At 54.6% G+C, this 11,611-nt stretch overlaps 1 protein-coding gene and 2 pseudogenes across 11 annotated transcripts in view; all 3 read left to right on the forward strand.

The window, feature by feature from the left end:
• Window positions 1-2,220, forward strand: part of SEPTIN9 (septin 9) — a 213,902-nt gene extending 211,682 nt beyond the window's left edge. For all 9 annotated transcript variants that reach the window (XM_017861941.1, XM_017861943.1, XM_017861942.1 and 6 more), the window contains one exon: window positions 145-2,220. In XM_017861941.1, the coding sequence (XP_017717430.1) occupies window positions 145-280 (136 nt within the window). In that variant the 3' untranslated portion in view covers window positions 281-2,220. The remainder of the gene's footprint in view (window positions 1-144) is intronic.
• Window positions 527-2,220, forward strand: LOC108521914 (uncharacterized; annotated as a pseudogene). Its single transcript, XR_001883312.1, has one exon. The product of XR_001883312.1 is annotated as an uncharacterized LOC108521914 (transcript).
• Window positions 1,322-7,206, forward strand: LOC108521920 (uncharacterized; annotated as a pseudogene). The gene is made up of 2 exons (XR_001883315.1): window positions 1,322-1,456; window positions 6,806-7,206. The product of XR_001883315.1 is annotated as an uncharacterized LOC108521920 (transcript).
• The last annotated feature ends 4,405 nt before the right edge of the window (window positions 7,207-11,611 follow it).

Below are 11,611 nucleotides of genomic sequence, written 5' to 3' on the forward strand. Positions count from 1 at the left end.
GCCTGGGGGACTCCATGGGGAGCCAAGCAGTGGGGTGGGGAGTGGCAGGGGGGCAGGCGGGCCTGAGTCTGAGGCAGGCTGAGCAGGGGCCCTGCCCCGCTGCCCCCGCCCCCCACCTCACTGACCTGCCTGCCCCCCCACCAGGACGCACATGCAGAACATCAAGGACATCACCAGCAGCATCCACTTCGAGGCCTACCGCGTGAAACGCCTCAATGAGGGCAGTAGTGCCATGGCCAATGGTGTGGAGGAGAAGGAACCAGAAGCCCCGGAGATGTAGACGCCGCCTTGCCCACCCCCGGGATCCTGCCCCCAAGTCTTTTCCGTCCCCCCCAGGCCCTCCCACTGCCCCATTTTATTTTATATGATTTTCTCCATTTGTCATCATTCCCCACCCCTTCGACATGCTGCCAGGAAACAAGGGAAGGGGCCTCCCTCTGAGTGAGTCAGTGATGAGCCCGCACCTTCCCCAAGGTTGTGGGGAGGCTGCGCTCGAGCCAGAAGCAGGGGTGAGAGCACCCACTGAATTGACGTGACCCTCCGTCCCCAGGCCTGGCTCCCCGAGGGCTCAGAAGAGCAGCTTCGGTGGGCAGATCATCCGTCCGTGTGGGCTTCTCAGTGCCAGGGGCCTCGGGGTGGGGGCCAGGCCTCGCACGTGCTGAGGGGCTCGGTGGGCTGCATGCTCCCCTCCATCCCCTTCGGCCCTGTCCCCTGGAGTGTGTCAGAGCCCAGGGGAGAATGGAGCCCATCAGGGGCACCTGGACCCCTGCCCACCCCTTGGCGTGGCCATCACTCAGCCCCCACCCCTGCCCTGCTCCTAAGGGTAGAAAATCCCAGGGTCCCCTGCCACCGGCTGCTCAGCCACTCCAAGCCCTGTGGCAGCCACCCGTCCTGGAGCAGAAAGTGCCTTTATCTCAGCCATCCGCAGGCTGCTCTGCGGAGACAGGCTGGAATGAGGGAGGCGTCTTCATCTCCCTGCCATCCCCCTCTCGTGCCACCCCTCCCACAGGGCTGCAGGTGCTCCTGATGCACTGGGATGTGATTGAGGATAAAAGGAAGGAAAGATGACCCCCACTCCCTCATCCCCCAGTTTTGAAAAGGTCCAAGCAAGTGAGTCTGGTGGAGGAGCTGAGGGAGGGAGCCATGGAAGGTGCCAGAAGGAAGGCTGGCGGGGGCATGTGTGGGCCGTGGCTTGGACTGGTCAGAGTGGCCTGAGCTGCCCGGCGGTTGCCCTGCCCAAGTGACCAGGGAAGTGTGTGTGTGTGTGTCCACGTGTGTGTGTGTGTATCCGTCTGTCTGTCTAGTGTCTGGGTTTGGCCCAAGACTGGGCTGTGGTTACATTAATGCCCAGCCAGCCACCCCCGCCACTCACCCCTCCTGGCCCAGGCCTTGCTGACTCTGTGATCTGGGGAGGTGGGAGGCCAGGCGAGCCTGACTCTGTTGTCCTACCCATGCCTGGGCCCCTCCCCTCAGGGCCCATGGTAACGAACCCCTAGGAAGGAGAGACTGGGTGTCAGGGGTGCACAGTCCACAGTGAGCTGAAGAGTGAGGTTTCATGGCAACATGGCCTGGCCCCTCACCCTCCGTCCCCACAGGGGGACCTGTGGGGCCTGTCTTTGCAGGGCACAGATGACCAAAGTCCCTTCTTGCTTCCTGTTCCCTGTCTTGCTCTGGGGAGAAAGAGGGGCCTGATGAGACTCCACACGAGTAGACACATCGCTAGGTGCATCTGCAGGCACCGGGCTGGCTGCTTGCAGCCAGGAGAAGGGCAGCTGGAGGGAGCGTGCGTGTGAGTGTGTGTGTGTGTGCATGGAAATCCGGGCGTTGGATGTCTGACTCCCTCCCCACCCAAGAGAGGAAGGACCCCTCACCACCGCCATCGGTGGGACAGTTTACTTGCCAACTTGCCGTGTTTTTGCCAAAACCAAGATTTTGAAGGAAATGAGTGGCCAGCGCCAGGGCCCAGGCCATGTGGCCTGCCCAACCTCAGCGTCACTTGGTGGCAGGGTGGGGTGGGGGGTGGGCAGCAGCATCCCAGCCTGGAGATGCTTCACCTTCCTTCTCTGTAACCAGACTGAAAAATTGTTCGTTTCATCAGGCTCTGTTCCTCAATGGCCTTTTGCTGCGTGCCTCCCAAGAAATTCGTCTCTTTTTGTATAAATGACAAAGTGTTGAAAATGTATTTCCTGAAATAAATGTTTCAAATGCAGAAACCCAGAAGGCTCCTGAGTGAGAAGGTTTTTTCTGCTCCTGGGGTGCAGTTCTTTGGGCCTCGGGACAGGTTCGGGTCAGCTGCAGGTGGACGAGAAGCGTGGGCCGGAAAAGGTAGGGTGGGCGCAGTGGCTCACGCCTGTAATCCAGCACTTTGGGAGGCTGAGGCAGGTGAATCACAAGGTGAGGAGTTTGAGAGCAGCCTGGCCAATATGGTGAAACCCTGTCTCTACTAAAAATATAAAAATTAGTTGCGCATGGTGGTATGTGCCCGTAGTCCCAGCTACTTGGGTGGCTGAGGCAGAAGAATCACTTGAACCCTGGAGGTAGAGGTTGCAGTGAGCCAAGATCATGCCACTGCACTCTAGCCTGGGCGACAGAGCAAGACGCCATCTCAAAAAAAAAAAAAAAAAAAAGGTCAGGCCAGGTTAGATCTTGAATTCAGATTCCCAAGATTTAAAACTAACAAACTCCCTGAGAACTTATAATTTCAGAGCACTGTGACGAGTGAGGATAGCATCAGGGCGGTTGCTGGGGGGTTGTTTAATCTTGGGGTAAAGATTCCCAGGGTCTGAGAAGCACTCATCAGCAGAGATGACTGAAAAGCGAATGGCAGATCTGAATGCTTTCATTAAAGTGGGGGATCTGAAGGGCGTCCACAGGGGGTGCTGTGAGCTGCTTCTAGTTAATGTATCCTTGAAAAGTTTTCTGTTTTATTTTTTGAGACAGGATCTTGCTCTGTAACCCAGGCTGGAGTGCAGTGGCACAATCACAGCTCACTGCAGTCTCTACCTTCTGGGCTCAAGCGATCCTCCCGAGTAGCTGGGACCACAGGCTTGTACCACCACACCTGGCTAACTTTTTCATTTTTTGTAAAGATGGGATCTCACTGTGTTGCCCAGGCTGATCTCAAATTCCTGGCCTCAGGTGATCCTCCTGCCTTGGCCTCCCGAAGAGCTGGGATTGTAGGTGTGAGCCACTATGCCTGGCTGAAAATAAGTTTTTCTTTTGGAAGTTTCTATTAGATTGAACTCTGGACTGGTCAGTATTTGACAGTTGTTTTATGCCAACCTAACTCATTCCAAGAGAGCTTGACTCCAAATAGATTAGAACTCAGAGCCCTGGCTGAGCTTTTCTTTGCATGTGAGCTTAGGAAGTAAGGTTCAGGGAGCTCTGGTCGGGATGCCCTTGGCGTGTGCAGAAGAGGCCTCACCCGGATCCCTTCTCCCACATGTATTGGTGCCCTGCAGCTGCCTTAACAGACGACCATGCAGCAGGGCTGAAATCAGCAGAAATTTATTCTCACAGTTCTAGAGGACAGAGGTCTGAGATCCAGGTGTCCCAGGGCCTCGCTCCCTCCAAAGGTTCTAGGGGAGGATCTTCTCTCCTCCCCCAGCTCCTGGAGGCCGCTTCACTCCCATCTCTGCCTCTGTCTTCACACTGCCTTCTCTCTGTCCTGGAGGGTCAAGAGGGCCAAGAGGGCACTCTTCCAGGACTTAGGGCCCACCTTGATTCGGTTCGATCTCATTTAGATCCTCACCTTCACGACATCTGCAAAGACGTTCTTTTGAAATCAGGTCACATTCTAAGGTCTGAATGGATGTGAATTTGGTGAGGTGGGAGACACTGTTGGACCCCCTACATCTTCCACCCCCCTGTTTCAGGGCCTCCAGGACAATATGGGCAGCGGAGTGGAGAGTAGGAAAGTCCTGATTTGGGACTTGGAAGGTCTGGATTCCAGGCTGACTGTGCAACCAAAACTTGGGGTTGTCTCAGCCTCTCTGGGCACCCCCTGGCTCTTCTGCCAGGCACCTGACTTCTGCATGTTTTGGAGAAAGCAGACAGGTTCCTCTCTGAATGAACTAATGGGCATTGGCTCTGCGCCATGGGCCGGCGTCTGCCATGAGCACAGGCAGGTTGAGAGTCAGGTCAGCCCCTGTGGGCGGGTGCCAGCCCTAGTCTGATTCCAAAAGAGGGTCTTTGCAGATGTCATTAAGGTAAGGATCTAAATCACTAAGGCCCTCACTAAGGCTGTGATGACTTTGCCCATCCCCCATCTGAAGCTCCTTGCAGTCCCTCTGCCTTGAAGCCCTCTTCCTACAGACTGAAGTGTCTCCATTGTTACCCGCATTGTCCATCCTTGCACATAGGGAGCCTATCCAATGGCTGCCCTCTTTGGGGCTGACCACCCTCTCCAAGCCCTGGCCTCAGAACTCCAGCTCCTCCCCACTTGGCCAGCATGATCCTCCCAGGCGTCTTGAAGGGGTGGCCTGCCCCTCCACAGCTGTGGGCGTTTCTCGTCAAGTGGAACGAGAGACTTGAGAAACGAAATGAGACACAGAGACAAAGTATAGAGAAAGAAAAAGTGGGCCCAGGGGACCGGCGCTCAGCATACAGAGCACCCACGCCGGCGCCGGTCTCTGAGTTCCCTCAGTATTTATTGATCATTATCTTTACCGTCTTAGAAAAAGGGAAGTGGCAGGATGACAGGATCAACGTAGGGAGAAGGTCAGCAGTAAGACATATGAATAAAGATCTCTGTGACATGAGTTTTTTTTTTGAGACGGAGTCTTGCTCATCGCCCAGGCTGGAGTGCAGTGGCCCAATCTCAGCTCACTGCAAGCTCCGCCTCCCGGGTTCACGCCATTCTCCTGCCTCAGCCTCCAGAGTAGCTGCGACTACAGGCGCCCGCCACCTCGCCCGGCTAGTTTTTTGTATTTTTAGCAGAGACGGGGTTTTTCACTGTGTTAGCCAAGATGGTCTCGATCTCCTAACCTCGAGATCCACCCACCTCAGCTTTCCAAAGTGCTGGGATTACAGGCGTGAGCCACCTTGCCCAGCCGTGACATGAATAAGTTTAAGGAAAATTGCTGTGCCTTGATACACATATGTAAACATCTCCATAAACCTTTTCAGTGCATAAAGAGCAGTATTGCCGCTAGCACGTCCCACCTTCAGCCCTAAGGCGGTTTTCTCCTTTCTCAGTAAACAGAACATACAATCGGGTTTTACACTGAGATGTTCCATTGCCCAGGGACGGGCAGGAGACAGATGCTTTTCTCTATCTCAACTGCCAAGAGGCCTTCTTTCCTCTTATACTAGTCCTCCTCAGCACAGACCCTTCACGGGTGTCAGGCTGGGGGACCATCAGGTCTTTCCCTTCCCAGGAGGCCGTATTTCAGTCTATCACATGGGGAGAAACCTTGGACAATACCTAGCTTTCCTAGGCAGAGGTCCCTGCGACCTTTGGCAGTGTACATGTCCCTGGGTACTTGAGATTAAGAGAATGGTGATGACTTTTCACAAGCATACTGCCTTCAGGCACTTGTTTAACAAAGCACACCCTGCACAGCCCAAAATCCGTTAAACCTTGAGTCACCACAGCACATGTCTCTTGCAAGGACAAGGTTGGGGGTAGGGTCAGAGATTAACAGCATCTCAAATACAGAACAAAATGGAGTCTCTTATGCCTACTGCTTTCTATATAGACACAGTAACAGTCTGATCTCTCTTTCTTTTCCCCACAGCGTCTCATGCCCCTAAACCACACCCAGCCAGCCCCTGCCCCCTAAGCCATGGTCATCTCATTGACCAGACCATCCCTGGTACCCGGCCACCCTGCACCGCCCATCTAGCGATGCTGAGGGGAGGCCCTCCTGCCACCCAACCAAGCAAGTCTCCTGCTGTAGAACCAGAGTGACCACTGTTCCAATTTGCCCAAAAATGAGGGTTTTCCAAGCACACAGGACTTTCAGTGCTAAAATCAGGAAAGCCTGGGTAAAGTGGGCAAGTTGGCCACCCTGGGTGGGATCCCTGTGCCACCCCGACCCTTCTCCTGCCTCTTGGGGCCCTGGCCCCTATGCTTGTTCAACCCCAGAGGTTTGAAGGAGCTGCACGGACCAGGTCGTTCCCAAGGAAGGACCCGGGGAGAGCAGGAAGGCCCCGAGAACGGGCCACATTCTCACACTGGCTCTGAGCTCCTGCGTGGGAAGTGGGGAATCCCATGGGGGCTGTGGAGACCTTGTGTCCCTGCTTCCTCCCCTGCTCCAGGCCGCAAGGTTTGAATCCAGGAAAGAAAGTAAAATCAACAAGCAGGCTTTGGGCTTTTCCAGACACAGCCTTGTAGGAAACCCTGCATCCCCCGGAGCTCAGGGGCCAGGTAAGGATGCTGGCAGGTGGGCTCCACTCAGCTCCACCTGGATGCACCTGGGAGAAAGCTGGATGGGAACCCAGTGAGCCCACTGGGCGGGGACTGTGCTTGGAACCTCCTCTTAGATGTGCATGTCCTTTCTCCTATTTTATTTTATTAATTTTTTTGAGGCAGAGTCTCACTCTGTTGCCCAGGCTGGAGTGCAGTGGCGCAATCTTGGCTCACTGCAGCCTCCGCCTCCCAGGTTCAAGTGATTCTCCTGCCTCAGCCTCCCAAGTAGCTGGAATTATAGGCGTACACCACCACGCCCAGCTAATTTTTGTATTTTTAGTAGAGACAGGGTTTCACCATATTGGCCAGGCTGGTCTTAAACTCCTGGTCTCAAGCGATCCGCCCACCTCAGCCTCCCAAAGTGCTGGGATTACAGGCATGAGCCACCACGCATGGCCAACTCTCTCCCATTTTAACACACTACTTTCTGACTACAAAAGTGGCATGTACAATGGGAAATGTCAGAATTAAATAGCCCAGGAAGACACTCAAAAGCCTCTGTGATGCTCCTTCCGGTCCTGGTCCTGCGGTGTCGGCCTCTGGTCTCCCCCCTGGTGCGGCATCCTTACCACTGCAGTAACTGGGAAGAAACGTTCCCCATGCATTGCTCTAAATCCCGCTGGATCTGGTTTTGGGGGTGCTGGGCTGCTGCCCAGGAGACTGGAAGGGGAGGAAGGCATGTGCCCCTGAGGGCTTCGAAAGCACTCTGTGCCGTGAGGATCCCACCTCCTGCACTCCCAGAAAGTGGCTGGTATTTTTCTGCTCCAGCAGGGAGCCCAGGTGAGGTTCTCTAGGTAGGTGGAAAGGTAGTTGGAGCAGGCTTCAAGAGCAGAGCCCAGCAGAGCACCCGGCCTCCTCCCATCGCCCCGCTCCTTCCTCTCCTCTCCTCTCCTCCCCTCCCCTCCCACCCTTTTGGAAGCAAGGAAGGGAGAGGCTTCCACCCAGGTTGGGCCCAGCTCAGATGTCCTGAGTGGTGGGAATCTGTGCAGGGCCCGGGAGCAGGAATGCTTTACAGATGTTGGAGCCGCCTCAAGGCATGGCCAGGAGGGGCCGGAGAAGCAGAACCAGCTGCATAGGGGACGCTGGGCTGGCGCCTGCACATGGGACAGTCATTGATTAAAATCTCACTTGTAAGGAGCCTGAATCTTCGGGTCCTCCTCAGAGAGTCCCAGGTAAGCTGTGTTCCCTGGGTTGATTCCAGGCTGGGCCAGGCTGGGCTGGGCTGCAGACCTCTGGGGACTGCCCACCCAACCCTGTACCACCAGGCTCCATGCTCCTCCTGAAGGCCTTGGCCTTCAGTAAAATGCAAAAAGTTAAATGTTCTGGTTTTTCTCTGATAATAGAAGCAATGCCTGTCCACTGTAGAATGTTGGGAAAATAGAGAAGGGCAGGACCAACGACAGGCATGGAACCCCACCCTGCAGGTCAGCCGGCCTGTGCGTGGGAGTTAAAACAAAACGCTTTTGCAAACATTTTTTTTCCCCCAAACAAAATTAAGCTCCGATTGTGCATATCATTTGATAATCAAAATTATTTTTTGAAAACAGAATTTTAATAGCTATACAGTACTCCATTATATCAACATATGGAATGAAATGATGATTTCTAAATTTTTACTCTTATCACCTGGGCTGCAGTTGGAGGCCTGGTGGGGGTCCATGTGGAGACTGACTGAGCCGTCCCTGTCCCTCCTCCAAGATAACAGAAGTGCCTGGTGCTTGGCAAACTCACTTAGAAGGAGCAAGAAGCAACCGGGATGGCTCAGAAGCCCGTGGTGGAATAGTCTTGTGTAAACGAAGGACAAGAGGAGGCCAAGGACTGGTCTCCCCTTCTCCTTCCCACTCCCACCCCTCCCCTCTTTCCCATCAAGTCTCTGGTCTCTGCCTTCAGGCTCATGGATGGGCAAAGCGTCCTTTGAGAGTTTGCCTGCCAACCCTCAGAGTCACACACACGAAGGTCTCCAGGAGCTCGGAAGGTCAGGCACAAAGTCACTCCTTGACGCTATTTATTGAAATGTCCGTTTTATGAGCACTTTTCCTTTGTAGACTCAACAGGGTCTCCCTGTGTTGCCCAGGCTGGAGTGCAGTGGTGCGATCATGGCTCACTGCAGCCTGGAACTCCTGGGCTCAAGCAATCCTCCTGCCTCAGTTCTCTGAGTAGCTGGGACCACATGTGTAAGACACTACGCCTGGCTAATTAAAAAAAAAAAAAGTAAGCCGGGCACAGTGGCTCATGCCTATAATTCAGCACTTTGGGAGTCCAAGGCAAACGGATCACCTGAGGTCAGGAGTTCGAGACCAGCCTGGCCAACATGGTGAAACCCTGTCTCTACTAAAAAGAATACAAAATTAGCTGGGCGTGGTGGCACACGCCTGCAATCCCAGGTAATCCCAACTACTCAGGAGGTTGAGGCAGGAGAATCACTTGAACCCAGAAGGTAGAGGTTTTAGTAAGCCAAGATCACGCTACTGCACTCCAGCCTGGGTGACAAGAGTGAAACTCTGTCTCAAAAAATAAAAATAAATAAATTTTAAAAGTGGAGGTAGGGTCTCTCTACATTGCTCAGGCTGGTCTCAGACTCCTGGCCTCAAGTCATCCTCCCACCTTGGCCTCCCAAAGTGCTGGGACTCCAGGTGTGAGCCGCTGCACTGGGCTCAGCTTGGCATGTCTTGAATTTGGGTCGACGTGAAGGAGTCCAGGAGGTCATTCCTCACAGATCGCTTATTGAGGAACCCCCCCAGAGGTCAGAGTGGGGGTGAGTGAGGGGAGAGAGGGGCTACAGGCAGATGCAAGGGGTCCCTGGGATTGCAGGTGTCAGTCCAGGCCCAGGGACACAGCCAAGTGGAGAGAATGTGGGATTGGAGCACAGGGGCCGGGCTGGAGGCCTGCTTTGCTGCATGTGCTTGGGCCTGGGGTTAACAGTCGGAGCCTCAGTGAGCTCATCTGACAAATGGGGATGAGGACCACCATGTAGTCACCATTTGACACTAGCGGGGAGAGAGGCAAGAAGGAGCCCCTGGCGGGATGAATTCTGACCCAAGCCAAGAGCCACTGTGGGGCCAGCACCCACCTGCACTAGGTTCTATATCCGTCATCACATTAGCTCCTCTGAGAGCCGTGAAGGGTGGGCCATGCCCGCTCCCTTTCCGGGTCTGCTGAGCAGCTCTGGAGCCCAGGTTTGTGTTTAGCCTGGGCTGTCTCCCTGCTGCACCCTCTGCCTTGTGCTCCCAGCAGGGCACTGCGGCATCTTCCGGTTTTAGCAGGGTGAGGCGGCTCCCACAGACATGTGATGCAGAAAGTCCTCCACACCCCCAGCCAGCTCTCCGTGGGTCCTGTCCAGGGCCCTGCCCCGCACCACCCACTGCTGCTGCCGGGCAAGCCTCAGATTCCACCGGGATTCGGAGAGGTTGCAGCTGAATCAAAGCTGAGAGCCCATCGGAGAAAACATCTTCCTTCCCTTTCAAAGAGGACAGTTATGCATAATTAGAATAAAAAGGGGGTATAAATAATTAAAGCGGCCCAGAATGAGTGGTTCTTGAACCATCTGCCTGATTTAAAAACTAATTACTCGGAGACTGGTCGCTGTGCGGAGCTGTGCACGGGAGCTGTGCACGCTCCTCACGATGCTCACTGCCTCCTCTTCGGGCACCAGGGCTGGCGGCATCGGCCTGATCATCCAGTCCTGGCACGTAGAGCACTGCCACAGCCTCCTCCATCTCCCTGATTAATAACTTCATCACAGCCCGAGACCAGAAGGAAATGTAAGTCCTCTGAAGGAAACGGCCGCACGGTGGAGCCAGCAGCAGTCTCTCCCAGCAGGTGAGCCAGGAGGTGTGGACCCAGTCTCAGGCAGGTTAGTGGAGCCCCAGATTCAACCCAAGGAATGACTCATTACAGGGGCTCAGCAGGACCTAAGGATCTTTACTATTTATCTAAGGGTCCAAGGCACACTCTCCACATACAGCCCTCACCCTGTCCCTGGAGGGAGGGAATTGGATCTCGGCTCTGATTCTTCTGCAAGAAGAATCACTAGGCGTGGTGGCTCACACCTTTGGTCCCAGCCACTCAGAGGGCTGAGGCAGGAGGATCGCTTGAGCCCAGGAGTTCCAGGCTGCAGTGAGCCATGGTCACACCACTGCACTCCAGCCTGGACAACAGGCTGACCCTGTCGCGTCTACATGGGAAAAGTATTCAAAAGACAGATATTTCAATAATATTATAATAATAGTTATATTTTGCCTTGCAGGTGAGTGGAGGAATCCTGTAGGAAGCTCCTCTCCTCATCCAGCCCCCATCCCTTGCCCTTCGCTACTCCTCTGCCTTGGAGACTTGCCTGGACTGTCAGTCCCTGCACAGCAGCCTGGGAGTGGAGCAGGGTGGGGTCGGGGGACAGAAATACCCTGTCCTGTAACAATTAACCCTGACATTTCCTTGGCACAGGTTCTTATCCTTGTGTTCCCTCTGAAGCGGGCACCTCAGGGGCTGCTGCTCCACTTCACAGATGAGGAGCGAGAGGTCAAGAAGGTTCAGAGTCATGCAGCAGAGAGTGGCGGAGATGACCTGGACTTCAGACTTCGTCCTTCGGGAGCTTTATGTTCGGGTGCTGCTTGGGGACAGCTCTTCCTGTGCCCCCACCTTCTCTGGAAGGCAGCCAGGGCTGAAGCACGGCCACCTCACAACGCGTCGTGCTGGGACATGTAGGGTCTCAGAGTGAGGTGTGTGTGTGTGCGTGAGTGTGTTTTTGTGTGCACATGTGAGAATTCCGGTAAACGCACACACCTCACAGCACAAAATGTGGGGAAAGACACAGGATCCAAAGCAGCCTGCCAGGCTGGGCCTTGTATGTGTGGGTTTAGCCCTGAGGGGGGAGGTGTTGAGATTAGCTGCGCTCTCGGATGAGGGTGGAGAAGTGCTGCCACTGCCTGCCACTGCATGGCACCCGGCTGTGAGATGACCCCTCTACTGACACAGGCAGAATCAATTACAAAATCAACATTGCAAACTCAGGAATGGGAACCAGGGATATCCATCTACACACATCAAAATGGTTAAACGGGGGAAAACAAACGCACTGTCCATCTGCAAACTGCCTGCAGTTAAACCCTCAGTGAGTCAACCCTTCAAGGTGGCATCAGCAGGGGAGAAAATTTCAGCTCCAGCCTCTCTGAGTTTTTCTTATCTACGCTGTGCTTTCCTAAA

This window comes from Rhinopithecus bieti, unplaced genomic scaffold (assembly GCF_001698545.2).
Source record: "Rhinopithecus bieti isolate Rb0 unplaced genomic scaffold, ASM169854v2 scaffold_63334, whole genome shotgun sequence".
Classification (NCBI taxonomy): Eukaryota; Metazoa; Chordata; class Mammalia; order Primates; family Cercopithecidae; genus Rhinopithecus; species Rhinopithecus bieti.